This window comes from Bos grunniens, chromosome 11 (genome assembly GCF_055505025.1).
Source record: "Bos grunniens cultivar Pamir isolate PY7600 chromosome 11, Bosgru_T2T1.0, whole genome shotgun sequence".
Classification (NCBI taxonomy): domain Eukaryota; kingdom Metazoa; phylum Chordata; class Mammalia; order Artiodactyla; family Bovidae; genus Bos; species Bos grunniens.
The window spans coordinates 1,032,565-1,045,833 of record NC_141175.1 but is presented as its reverse complement, the minus strand read 5'-3'; the positions used below and the strand labels follow the sequence as shown (position 1 = coordinate 1,045,833).

At 62.9% G+C, this 13,269-nt stretch overlaps 1 protein-coding gene across 5 annotated transcripts in view; it reads left to right on the top strand.

The window, feature by feature from the left end:
- Window positions 1–1,407: 1,407 nt before the first annotated feature.
- Window positions 1,408–13,269, top strand: part of CACNA1B (calcium voltage-gated channel subunit alpha1 B) — a 213,472-nt gene continuing 201,610 nt past the window's right edge. For 4 of the 5 annotated variants that reach the window (XM_086323921.1, XM_086323922.1, XM_086323923.1 and 1 more), the window contains exons 1-3: window positions 1,410–1,844; window positions 2,870–2,975; window positions 6,196–6,335. In XM_086323921.1, coding sequence (XP_086180047.1) covers window positions 1,561–1,844; window positions 2,870–2,975; window positions 6,196–6,335 — 530 coding nt within the window. In that variant the 5' untranslated portion in view covers window positions 1,410–1,560. Of the gene's footprint in view, window positions 1,845–2,869; window positions 2,976–6,195; window positions 6,336–13,269 lie in introns of all 5 variants that reach the window. The other variant, XR_015136010.1, reaches the window with a different exon arrangement.

Below are 13,269 nucleotides of genomic sequence, written 5' to 3'. Positions count from 1 at the left end.
TGGGGAGGGAAGAGCGATGGGAGGGTCTGTGTTCCTGAAATGGCACACTTCATGACTTGATTGAGGAGGTTAAAACTACAGTGCATGGTCCCACCTGGGAGCCGGGCCGCTCGCCTCTGAATACGTCCCAAGTGATGCCCGCACCGCACCCTGCAGTCTGCTCCCCACTGAGCGGCCAGAGGGATCTTTTTAGAGGAGTCAAAGGACGACTTGTCTGTTCCAAACTCTCCTCTGACTTCCCATCACACTAAAAACGGCAGCCAGAGGCCAGACCTCAGTCTGCCTGGCCCCGAGAGTGCCATCCCCGAGTCTCTGCACTCAGCGTCCTGTCTCATTCTTCATTCAGGTCCACTCAAGGACCGTTTCCTGAAAGTCGCCTTCTCTGACTCCTATTCCGTTTTCACAGCCCTGCTGCCGATGCTGTGGTGGTGCTGACTGGCTGTTCATGCGCTGGTGGAAGGGACGCTTGGCTTACGGCCTCTGTCGCTGATTCGGGAAAGGCTTCTTATTTGAATATTGTGAGGTCCGGATGAGCAAATAGTGTGTGAATCCAGGAGAACAAGGCTGGGCACAAATAAACCCTGTGTGAACACTGCCCTTGTATAAGAACGTCTGCTCCCTGAAGGCAGAGCTGGAAGCTTAGCACCTGGCATCTAATAGTGCTTGGTGGAGATTTTGGCTGAATAGCATACAACAAGGTCTCTTTAAACTTTTTTTTGAGGGAATGGTGGAACACAGGAATCTCTGAATTGAGGTTTTGGAGCTGATTCAGTGTGTGTTGATGGGAAGGTCTAGGACACGACTGAGGGAGGAGGGGCCCAGGAGAGGGCTGTGCATTCTGAAAACCCGAGACCAGGAGTTGACAGCATCCTCTCTTTTGACGCCGAAGACCCTGAAATGAAGGCAGGAGAGAACCTGGGAGTCAACGTCTTCTTGGAAGAGCCCGGTGATCACAGCGAGGGGGAGGGGAGTGGGCGATGTGGCCGCTGGGAGAAGTGAGGTGTGGAGAACCTGGGGAACGAGGGCCTCCCTCTCCCCGCTTTGGGCGACAGCAGCTCGGAGCTGGCGATGCCTCCGGGGTCCGGGGGTGTCGTTTGCGCGGCTCAGCTAGCCGTCGAGGACTCAGCCCCGCCCAGCTCCTCGTCTCAGCTGCCCAGTTCAGCATCTGGTCAGTTGCTGGCCGGGAGCGAGGCGGGACGCGCGGAGGGCGCACACTCACCGCTCTCGCGCAGCCGGGAGGACCCGGGGGCCGAGGCGCGGTCCCCAGGGCCGGCGGCTGGACGGGGCTAGGGGACAGGGCGGGGGCGGCCAGCTGGGGGCGGGGCGGGCGCGATCCGGGCGGGCGGGGCGGGCGCGGATTGGCTTGGCGCCACCACGTGACCGGCCCCATATAGGGCGTGGCGCGGGCGGCGGAGTCGGGTGCGGCGGCTGCCGGCTGGGCGAGGTCTGGTGCGGGTCCGGCGGCTCCGCGGCTGCTCCGCTAGAGCGCAGGGCGCACCTCGCGCCTTCCGATCCCCGCGGGGCCGCCGGGCCGGGGGATGCGCTCAGCGCCCGGGAGCCATGGTCCGCTTCGGGGACGAGCTGGGCGGCCGCTATGGGGGCCCCGGCGGTGGGGAGCGGGCGCGGGGCGGCGGGGCCGGCGTTGCGGGCGGCCCGGGCCCCGGGGGGCTGCAGCCGGGCCAGCGGGTCCTCTACAAGCAGTCGATCGCGCAGCGCGCGCGGACCATGGCGCTGTACAACCCCATCCCGGTCAAGCAGAACTGCTTCACCGTCAACCGCTCGCTCTTCGTCTTCAGCGAGGACAACGTCGTCCGCAAATACGCCAAGCGCATCACCGAGTGGCCATATCCTGCCGGGTGCCGGGCCGGGTGGGGGCCAGGGGCTCCCGAGGTCGCGGGAACGGGAACGGGGCGCGGCGTCCGGCGTCTGCGCCTTGCGGGGTCTGGGGGGGCGGCCTGGGCCGGGGGCCTGGGAGGGGGCCGGCCGCATGCTGCGCCCAGTGGCCATCTTTCCCGGGGCTGGAGGAGGGTGCGCCCTGGGGAGAGGCGCATCGGGTCGCTCGGCGAGGAGGGGGCGGGGCGGATTCCGGGCCCTCTCGGCGCGCCGCGTGTGCGTGCGTGTTTGTGTTTCTCTGTGTCTGTGTGTGGTCGTGGTGGCGGCGGCCGCGGGAGCGGGCTGGGCGCTGGGCGGAGCCCCCTACCCCTGAGCTCGTCCCTTCTCTCCCTCGATGCCGGCGCAGAGCGCGTGGCCAGCCTGGAGGGCACCCGAGGGCGAATCGGTGTCCGTGTAGGTGTGAGCGCCGGGTGGAGGCGAGCCCGTGCGCGCGCCTGACTGCAGGTGCCTGAGTGTGTGAGGGCAGAGCGTGAACCCAGTGCTGCGCGTGCGTGCGCTCGGGACTCTCGGTACATGGGTGTTCACGTGCCTGTGTAGGTACATGTGGCTGCGTGTCTTTAGGTAGGAGTGTGCGCCTGCGCGGGGTCCTTCCGTTGCGCGCGGGGGGCTCAGGGCCCCCTCCCTCGGGGAGCGGGCGTCAGGCGGAGCCGCGGAGGGAGCGCTGTCCGCGGTGCTGACGGCCACGGGGACGTGCTGAGGGGCTGGGAGTCGGGCGGCGCCTCTGAGGGGCGCTGTCCGCGGTGCTGACGGCCGCGGGGACGAGCTGAGGGGCTGGCGGCTGCGACTGCGGAGGCGGCCCTCGCGGCGCCCCGAGGATCGGGGAGGATGGGGGCGGAAGGGTGGGGTGGGCTCCGGACCTGGTCATTCTCAGCCCCTCTGGAGGCGGCCGGGCCCGGCTGCTGCACTGCGCGCTGCCGGCCTTGGCGTCCTCGCCTCTCCTCTTTGGCGCCTCCTGGCCAGTCCTTAACCCACGCACTCCGTTTGAGTACATGATTCTGGCCACCATCATCGCCAACTGTATCGTGCTGGCTCTGGAGCAGCACCTCCCAGACGGAGACAAGACGCCCATGTCTGAGCGGCTGGTGAGTGCTGTGGCGGCGGGGCCTGAGGGCGGGGCGTGCGGTGGCGGCAGCTTGTCTGATTCTGGGACTCTTCAGGACCCGTGACGGGGCAGCTCCCTCGGGCTGGGTAGTCTGGGCATCTAACACTTCCCTCAAGGGTCAGGAGGAGTGGGACAGCCCGCTCAACCCCTGCTGGGGACCGGTGGCTTGAGGGAGACCATTTTAGCCGGCAGCTGCTCTGCCCAGTGACACTAGCCATCCCTACACCTAAGAAACTCAGAGCTAATGCTGGCACGTGAGAGGGGCCTTCACGACGGCCCAGGGTCTGGAATGCTGGGCTGCCCCTGTCCCTCCAGGCTGTGGTGGGCTTTGGCCCAGGTGCAGCCCTGGTTATCTCCCTCTCTGGCTCTGCCTGGGACTCCTTCCCTGTGGGGCCTTTGCTTCCCATGGGATGCACTCCTTCCCAGGCTTTCTTCCTAAACATCCCCAAACATAGTTCTCACCCGCTCCTACCAGGAGCTCCCAGACCCCATATTTCCCCTGTTGAAGCACAGAGCCCACAGGAACCAGAGTGCTAGGTCAGGGCATCTGGAGGGGCTGGGGCAGAGGCAGGGTGCTTTTTTAGGAGGCAAGCCCCATTCTGAAGGTGAGGCTACATCTTCTAGCCCCCAACGTCCCAGCTGCCTTGGCCCCTCTGCCTGGGCTTGATGTGGGCTCACTGGGGCCTGAGAGACTGAGCTTCAGAGCAGAGAGAAGGAAAAACACATACAGGGGCTGGAGAGGGAGCCTGGGGCCTGGCTGGAGAGTGCTGCAGTCCTGGGGTCCCCGAAGACGGAGACACTTCTGGGGGCACCAGCTATCCAGAGGCTGAACCCTTTTCTCCACATCCTGGCGAGTGACTGTTCTTCCAAACTTCTTTCCTTTACTTCAGCAGAGATAAGCATTGATGAAGCAGAGCCTGTTCTGTGCTTGGTGTGGGCCTTGAACTTCAGGCCAAGGGGTGAAGCAGAGGAGACAGAGTAGGCTGCCCTGGGGGTGTTCTACTTTGGGTGGGCACCTCAAGAAGGCAAAGAAGTGACAGCCAGGGTGGTCAGCCAAGAGATAGGGGTTTGTGGGTTGGTTGTTTCTCTTGGCACAAGAATGGCTGAGGGATTTCAGTTGTGGGTTTGGAGAGGAGGGTTGTGAAGGGCATCCTGACAGAGTGGAGGGTGGTCCCCGTGGGTGACTCCTGCCCAGACGTGGAGCTGGACAGGCTCACTTGCCCTCTCTGGGGCCCAGGTTCCTGCCAGTGGGGGGCCCCTGACCTGCTGTGAGCTTGGTGGTGGTGCCCGTTCTGAAGGCTGGAGAAGAGGGTGAAAGTAAGAGGAAACTGGGGTTTCTGGCAGGGAGCCTTGAATGCCAGGCCACAGGGCGTGGCAGGGGTGGGGCCAGAGGGAGGCAGGCTGGGGGTGGCAGGGGCAGTCAGGCTTGGGCCTTCCCCCTGGGCAGCAGGCTTGAGTGGGCCAGCGTGCCTCCAGCCTCACAAGTGAGGGACAGTTTGCTTTGTGGTAATGGGGGTCTGTACACTTGTAAGGGTTGAGGGTTGAGCAGAATGTGCTCACCCCAGCAAGGCCTGGCGGCCCTGGGATGGATGGAGGCTGAACACAGAGGGCCTGGGGAGCAGGTGCAGTGGTGGTCCAAGGTCAGGTCTGGAGGCTGGTGTTGCTGCCAGAGGCTGGGAGGGGCTTTGTGGTGCAGAGGTGCCTGCCCTGGGGTGGGGCCTCCACAGCTCTGCTTCCCACTCACCCATCAACTTCCCACGTGGCCTTTAGCTGGAGTCCCCAGCTCGCAGTCTCATCCCTCCCCCGAGCCAGCCCTTGCCGAGTGTGGTCAGGGGTGGGGCTGGGAGCAAGCAGTCTGGGAAGGGGCCCCACCCCATCTCCTCGTGTTGGTCGGCTCTTCTCCCACAAACCCAGAGTTGCTCTGAACACGTTTGCTGGGGCCTCATGTTTATTCAGGGTAGGTGGTTGGCAGCCTCTTCTCTTGGGGAAAGGGGACCCTCTGACTAAACCAGACCAGAAGCGTTGGGGAGGGAATATCCTCATGAGTCAGCATCAGGATGGTAAGATGGGGGAGCTGGGCTGTGATGGACGCTCTACTGCCTGGTCCCTGGGGGCAGCAGCTTCTGCTGCACGCTGCTACCAGCAGCCATGGGCCAGGAGGCCAGGCTGAGGGTTCCCTAGGTCGGACATGAGAGCCCTGGAGCCCAGGCTCCCTGGGGGAGGAAGGCACAGGCAGCCCCCACAGGAGTCAGCCTGGCTCTCCCCTCCCTGGGCCCTGAGGCCAGGCCTCTCCCTGGCCGAGCAGCCTCTGGGTGGTAGGTCCCACAGTCCTGAGAGCAGGACCTGCCTGCCTCCTCTTTGTCCCCTTCTGTGTCCGTGGTCTGCGCTCAGGCTGTTTCCCTTGCTGACCCTCCTCCTCCAGGGCCCACTTGGTCTAGCTCCTGGGGTCACCTGCACAGAGGCTCTGTCTGCCCCCCACCCCCAGCGTGTGATGTCCCAGTACTCCCTGAGTCCCCGCAGCCCATCCTCACGTGCTTGGCACCAGGCGGGCCTGGGCCGTTGGGGTTCTGTGCTCCCCTGTCCCAGTTCTGCGCTCTGTCGTCTCCACCCGGAACTCCTGTCCCAGTCACCCAGCTGGATGCCTCGCCCTGCAGAGGCTCCCTGAGGCCTGCCGTGCTTGCTCGCCACAGAACGTGCGTGTTTTGAATATCCAGCAGGTGTGTACTGAGTGAGCGAGCGGGTCCTGGGCTGTGCTCCAGGGAGCTGGGGCGTGGTCCCTGCTGTGGTTCCAGCCCACGGTCGGACCCAGGTCACCTCTGGCTGGAATCTGGCTCTGCCTCTAACAAGCTGCGAGTCTCTGGCCCAGTTCCTTGGCCTCTCTGTGCCTCAGCGCCCCCTCGGATGGGGAGACAGCAGTGCCCAGTGCCTGCGGGACGGTATGAGTGTTGCCCTGGTGATTGCAGGAAGCCCTCACGTGTTGTTATTGGCACTCACTCTGCGGCAGGGTGTCGGGCGGGAGCCCCTCCTCACGTGCCTGGGTGTCACTGGCCGTGGGGACGGGGCCACCTCTGCGTCGGGGGAGCCTGGCGGAGAGCTCCGAGGCCCGTGCTGAAAGGGCCGTCGGGGGTGTCGTGGCAGGGCTGGGGGTCCTCACCGGCCGTGTCCGGGCGGCGGTGACCCTGCTCTGCACTTCTCCTCAGGACGACACGGAGCCCTACTTCATCGGCATCTTCTGCTTCGAGGCTGGGATCAAGATCATCGCGCTGGGCTTTGTCTTGCACAAGGGCTCCTACCTGCGGAATGGCTGGAACGTCATGGACTTCGTGGTGGTCCTCACGGGGTAGGTGCTGGGCCTGGGTGCCCTGTGCACGGAGCGGGCTCGGGCAGCAGTGTCCACGCTGGGGTCCTCACGGGGTAGGTGCTGGGCCCGGGGTGCCCTGTGCACGGAGCGGGCTCGGGCAGCAGTGTCCACGCTGGGGGCTGGTGCTTCTTGGTGGTCCTCACGGGTGGGTGCTGGTGGACAGGCATTGTTCTTTCCCGGGAAGAGCCTGGGCTGTGATCTTGGCTGAGGTGACGTCGAGGAGATTTGTCCTCGGCAGAGCTTGCTTGCGGAGCTGCTGGTGCTGTGGTCAGGTCCACAGGGCAGGAAGGGCACTGGGCCTGATTTTGTAAATCCTGGGCTGCAGCCTGGCCTCTTTCACCCCATGACCTGTGGGCACATGTGCGCTTCTGAGTCTCCTGCCTGAAGCGTTCGTGGGCACGTGCTCCTGGAGCTGTGCTTTGGTGAGGCTGTGCCTCTGTAGTCACAGCTTCTGCTTCCAGGAAGGTGCTTAATCAGTGTCCCATCCCCCACTTTCCTTCTCAAATAGACTCTAATAATTATCAGTTTGTGGTTCCCAAGCTATCCAGGAGATCCAGAAAGTTGCCTGAGGCTGGGCCGGGGAGGGGGAGGAGAGTGGGCAGAAAGCCTCCTCATCACAGGGCCTCCTGCCTTCAGGGCCTCAGTCTCTCCACCTGCCTGATGGTATTCAGGGCCTCTGCCCTGTTCTGAGGTTGAGCTGCCATTGCCCCGGCTCTGGGCTGCCCTCCACCTCTGGCTGGGGTGGGGGTTAAGTGCCTGGAGTTTGCTCCAGAAACCTGTTTGCACAGCCCAGGTCCCAGAGGCCCCACCCCAGGGACTGCAGCCACTCCTCCTGGAGCTTTGTGGTCCCAGGGAGGCTTGGAGCCCCACAGTGGCCCAGAACTCTCCTTGCAAGGGACAGGTAGCTGTGGCCAGGGCTCCTGTGCTACATGTGAGGATAAACAGACTTGGCTACATGGCCTCTGGGCTCCAGATAAGACCCTCAGTGCAAGCCCCCCTGAATCCCCTGCCCCATCCTTGGAGGCCGGCTCTCTGTCTGCTTGAGGTGCTGCTGGTGGCTCCAGCGGTGCCTGTGCCATGCCCAGCACAGGCCAGAATCGAGGTGCCTCACTTTCAGAGGGTCTCTCCCTGGAGATGACTGAGGGGCTGGTGGGCCTCATGCCTCAGCTCCTTCCTGGCCTTTGTGCCTGTGGCACCAGCCTGTCACTGACTCTGATCAGATGGGCACCAGTGAAATTGGATATAATAGGCTGGGCAACTTTCTAATCTGTTCCATTTTCCCTAATGACCAAGGAGGGAAGGGAGCAGGGAGCCTTTTGTTGGGAGGCGTGCCATCCTGCCATGTGGCGCTCACCGTCCACACCCGTCTGCTGCCTGAGGGCAGGCGGCCGCGGGGGCTTGTCCAGAGAGCCTCGGAGGTCCCACTGATGGGGCGTGGTGGTGAGTGTGGGCCCTCGGCCGGCAGGGTACGCCCTGTAGTCCACTGGGCACTGCGTGGGCTGTCGACAGATGTCACGGGCTGTTTACGCCTTTCTCCTTCTAGACCCGTGTCCCTGAGGATGTTGGTGTCGTATTTTTTAGAGTGTCCCCAGAGAGTAGCTCGGGGCAGGCCCCCAGGCGGGTCAGGGAGTGTCTGCTGAATTAATGGTCTATTGAACCTCGGGTGCTCTGTGCTCGAGCCACCTGGGAGCTGGTGAGGGTGGTGGGACCGGGCTCTGGGAATGCTGTCCATGGTGCTGTTTGGGCTGCTGGGAGCATGGCAGGGAGGTCCGCACCAACCCCTTGGCAGGACCCCTGAGTCTTCCAACAAACATATCCTGATTCCAGATTCAGGGAGCCTGGTCCCCCCGTGAGGGCTGGGAGACCTCCAAGGACAGCTGCTTTCTCTTGCCTGTTGACCACTCTCCTGGGCTCACCTTCCTGGAGCCCCAGCAGGGGGATCCCACGGGTCCCAAGACCATAACCCTGCCCCCAGCCTGGCCTCGGAGATCCTGCCCTGAGTCCATCTGTTTCTCCATCTCCTCTCTCCCACCTTCACGCGCGCCCCTACCCCTCCCCGTCCTCTCTGTGTCTGTCCCCCCTCTCTCTCTTTCTCTCTCTCCCTTTCTTAATCTCTTGTGTGTCTGTCTCCCCTTCTCTCTCTCTCTCTCTCTCCCTTTCTTAATCTCTTGTGTGTCTGTCCCCCCATTTCTAAGCTTCTCTGTATCTCTGCTTTTTTATCTCGTCTTCATCTTCTCTATTTCTTCACCCCTCGATGTTTCTCCGTCTCAGTACTTTTGCTCTCTCTCTCTGATTCTTCCTTTGCCTTTCTCTGTTTGTTCTGTGCCTCTCGTATGGGTCATGAAGTCTCTGCTCTCACTGTCTGTGAGAGGAGGGCTGGGAGTTGGCACTGATGGTTTCCAGGCTCCCTCTCTCTGCACCTTGTCTGCAGGGATTGTTCTGGGTTGGGAGGGAAGCCCCCAGATGGGGAGGGTGGTCTGTGTGCCACGGGGGCTCACATACTGCCCAGAGTCACGTGGGGGAGTTGCTCCGCTGCTCTTGCTTGCAGCACCCGGGGACTGGAGATGTGTGTACACGTGTATGTATGCATGTGTGCACACATATATGCCTGGACTGCATGTGTGTGCACGCACACATGTATACGTGTGCATGTGCGCACCCACGCACACGCGTGCATCTGTTCATGCACACACGCATCCGTGCATTGCATGTGCACATGTGTGTATGCCCGTGCACGTGTGCGTCCGTTCAGACATGCATGTGCACACATGTGCATATGTGTGCACACATGCATCTGGGCACCCACGTGTATGTGTGCATGTGCACAGCTGTGTATGCACGTCTGTGTATGTATGTGTGTGTGTGGTGCATGATAGAAGGGGGCCTTGTCTGCTTTTGGGGTGAGTGCTGGGCCTGGGGAATCCAGAGAAGAGCCCTAGCCCTCCTGAGCCGAGGCGCCTGTGGGCAGCCACGGGGCACTGCTCCTCGTTACTTTGTTGTTTTTAATTAGGGTTTACTTAATTGGTACTCAGAGGGCTGGAAGCCCCACGGTGAACAGGGAAGGCCACGTTGCCTGGTGAAGCCTGACTTGTCCCCGAGGCCAGCTGGGCTTGCTTCTGCTTCTGGGGCTGGCATCCGGGCGTGGGAGGTGCCCTGGATGGGACTTGGCCCTACCCTGCATCGGGGAAGCCTCTTAACCTCTTACACTCCCCTGTGAACTATGCCTGGGCACACCCTTGGCATTGCGGGGGGCGAGCGATACAGCACCCAGTCCTGCCCGCGGAGCGGGGGAGGGGCTGTCCTGTCTGCGCATGTCTGTCTGCACATTGTTTCTGTCTGCACAGCCACTTGAGCTGCCCTCGTCCGCTGCTGCCCCACCCACTGGCCATCCCTTGATTGCTATTTATTCAGAATCGGAGCTGAGGACACAGCAGTGAGCAAGACCCCCGGCCCCTGCCCTGCGGGCTGTGTTCCCAGGGGACCTGGTCTCCCTGGCCCTGCTGTGTTCCCTCTAGGTGCCCAGAGGCTCAGCAGGGGAGGAGGGTGCAGGCCCATGGCCACATCGTGGGGCCTGGGGGCGGGTGTGCTGTGGAGACCACACCTCACTGACAGTACAGGCTTCATGTTCCCACGTAGGAAAGGGGTTAAGGAGAACACGGCATGGTCTGGACAGCTGCGGCTTGGGGTAGGCTCAGTAGTAAGGGGCTGAGCCCTCTAGACATTTGGTGAGAGGCCATGGCTGACGGTGTCAGTACCAGAACACAGGTGTCTCCATGGCCTTTAGAGCTCAAGATCAGACAGGACCCCCAGGGGAAGGATCTGGAGAAGAAGCTGTCCGTGGGTGAGCCTGGGGACTCCAGAGCTGGTAGGTTGGGACTGGCCAGTGAGGTGGGTGGGGTCGGTGTTTTAGGGAGGGAGGGCGTGTCCTTCTCGAGCGGGGGTGCGGGGAGGGTGGGCCCCCGAGTGCCGCGGCAGGCAGCCTGCGGGTGAAAGGGTCCTCGCGGATGGCCGGCGTGGAGGCTCCTGCAGGCCCGGAGGGGCAGGCAGCCTGCGGGTGAAAGGGTCCTCGCGGATGGCCGGCGTGGAGGCTCCTGCAGGCCCGGAGGGCACCCAGGGCAGCTCTTCCGCCTTCGGGGGAGTTCTCAGCAAAGCCAGGCAGATGACTGGGCAGTGGTGGGAGGGACAGGAGGGGCGGAAGGTTGTATCAGGCGGGGGCCACAGCCTGGCCCTGGAGGCAGGACAGCGGCGGTGCAGCTGCAGCGCTGCAGTGACGTCTGGGTGGACGAGGGCAGCCGGGACCCTGCAGTCCATGCTCACCTCTCTGTGACTTCAGTACACCAGAGGTGGAGCTCAGTGCGTGCGCTGGGTTGTCAGATGCGAAAGCAGGGATGGGGTGAGAGTGCTCTGCGTGCCCGTCAGCTGAGGCTGGCATGGGAAGCAGGTGGTGCGCAATGGAGGGATGGGCCTGTGGGCAGCGTGAGTGAGGACGCCGCGGCCCGGCCTCTCGCTCTCTCCTGGGCTCCCCTGGCTGGTCACCTTCCCTTCTCTCCCCGTTGACCCTCTGGCCAGCTTCCCATCCCCTCGTTCGTGTGGAAGGTGTCTGTCAAGTGCCCTGGTTGCTAGGCACACAGCAATGGACATGGAGGCTGCATTTCCCGGGGACGCAGGCGACAAGCAGCCTGTCCACGTGGGTGTGAAGTGCAGTGATGAGCAGGAAGCTGGGTGGCAGGAGTGAAGTTCCCCTTCGTGGGGTTCAGGGAAGGTCCTTAAGAAGGACCTTGAGCAGAGCAGTAGGTGGGAGGGGGTTGGGCGTCCTGAACCTGGGAGGGGGCATGAGGCAAAGATGCTGGGAGGCCGTGGGGGCCGCTTGGGGCTCTGGGTGCAGGGCCTGACCTGGGTGGGGTGCTGACGGTGGGGAGCAGTGCCCAGGAGGAAGTGGTGGGCTTGGGCTGGCTGGGCTGTGGGAAGCGCTGCTGCTTGGAAACTTGCTGGCATCCCGAGTGTGGCACGCATGTTGCCTGCCTGTCCTAACTGCTGCTGTGCCCACCCCTGCACTTTTGCCCTCCCCATCCCCAAGGGAGCCCCTAGACCAGGCTTTGGTCCCAAGGGGTTGATTGCAACTTGGAATCGGGGCAGGCTCCTCTCAGACCATGAAGACTTGGGCCCAGAGTCCCCCGCCAGTTATGGCCCAGCCTGGAGCTTCCCTTGGGGAGAGGAGAGGTCTGTCCCAGCTCGGGCAGGTAGCTCCCTGCGGACAGTTCTAACCACAGCGTCTCATTTTACTCCAAATTAAGCTGGGATTTCTTTCCAGGACATGTAATTAGAACTCAGGGTCTCCTGTCGCTGGTCTGAGCCTCCCGCGTTGCCTAGGGAGGGATGTCTGTGTCCACGCCCTGCCCTGCCTCCCCAGAACACGGGCCTGGCTGGGGCCGCTGCCAGAGGGCGTGGGAATGTGGTCCCGGGAGGCCGGGCCCTGGGGAATACTACCCTGGGCGAGGAGCGGTCCAGCACGTGAGGGCCAAGGTGAGCAGGGAGCCTGTGCCCACGTGTGGGAGCCAAGGGCACCGTGCCTAGCCCCGGGTGGCCAGTGACACTGGGTCTGGACGTGTACTGACCTCGGCTCGTGGCCTCGGGCTCTAGAGCTCACGTGTGGGGCCGGAGCGCCCGTGTGGGCCCTTCCTCTGTCCCGTGATGCGGTCCTGCCGACGGGGTCTCCGATGCCTGCTCAGGCTGGGGGTTTGCTGGACCTGCTCTTCTATCCCCACCTGAGGCTGGGAATCGCTGGGATGGGGAGGGGCCTGAGTTCTGACCAGTGGCCCTTGGAGCAGCAGAGGGAGGCTGTTGGGGCCCGCATCTTTAAACTCTCCCCAGGCAGCATCCCTGAGGCATCGCTGATAATTCAGAACAGGCTTGGCCGCTGGGTCTGCCTGGCTCCCAGGTGCCTGCCTCCTGCCAGTGGCCCCACTGGGCTGCCAGCCCCGCGCTGGCGCCAGAGGAAGGGGTAGGGGGTTCCCCGCCTCCCTCCGTCTGCATCCCCCCCGCTGGGTGTCCGCTGAGGGCGGCTCATTCCACTGCTCACCTCTCAGTATCTTTTCTCCTGGTTCCCCTCCCCCTTCTTCCTATGCTTTAGGATTCTTCACACCCTCCTGGAGGGCTGTGGGGAGCCAGAGCCAGGCCCTTCCTGGCTGCTGCCTGCAGATGTCACACCATGTGCTGAAGGAGAGCCCCCTCTGCCCATCTCTAAGGGCCTGGCGATCCTGGCAGGACAGGGGCTGCAGGCTGCCAGCCTCAGGCCTGGAGCTCCGCTGTGCTGCACTGCGGGGTCCTGGGTGCTGGGCCCCCTGGGGCTGTTGCAGCTGGTACCAGAAGCATGCTGAGCCCGTGTGCCTCTGTAGAGGCATGGTAGTCACTCAGTCGTGTCCAGCTCTTTGCAACCCCATGGACTGTAGCCTGCCAGGCTCCTCTGTCCTTGAAATTCTCCAAGCAAGAATACTGGAGTGGGTTGCCATTTCCTTCTCCAGGGGATCTTCCCGACCCAGGGATTGAACCTGGGTCTCCTGCACTGCAGGCAGATGCTTTGCCATCTGAGCCACCAGGGAAACCCACCCTCTGCAGAGGTGGCAGGGAGCAACTGCTCATCTATCCATGTATCTTGTGCCTGGTGTGCCTGCAGAGGTCACAGGAGGTCAAGTTCATGCTTCCTGGGAGTGGGAGTGTTTGTCTGTGGCTGGTGGATATTCCTGCAGCTGCTCAGGCGGGTGGGGCAGCTGGGCACTGGACTCTACCTTTGTGTTCAACTCGAGGTGCCTCCCCTTACTCCATTTCACGCTGGTGAGCCCAGAGCTGCAAATTCACAGGAGGTGAGAATGTTTGCTAATGTCCTCTTGTGTTGCTAGGCCTGGACTGGGAAAAG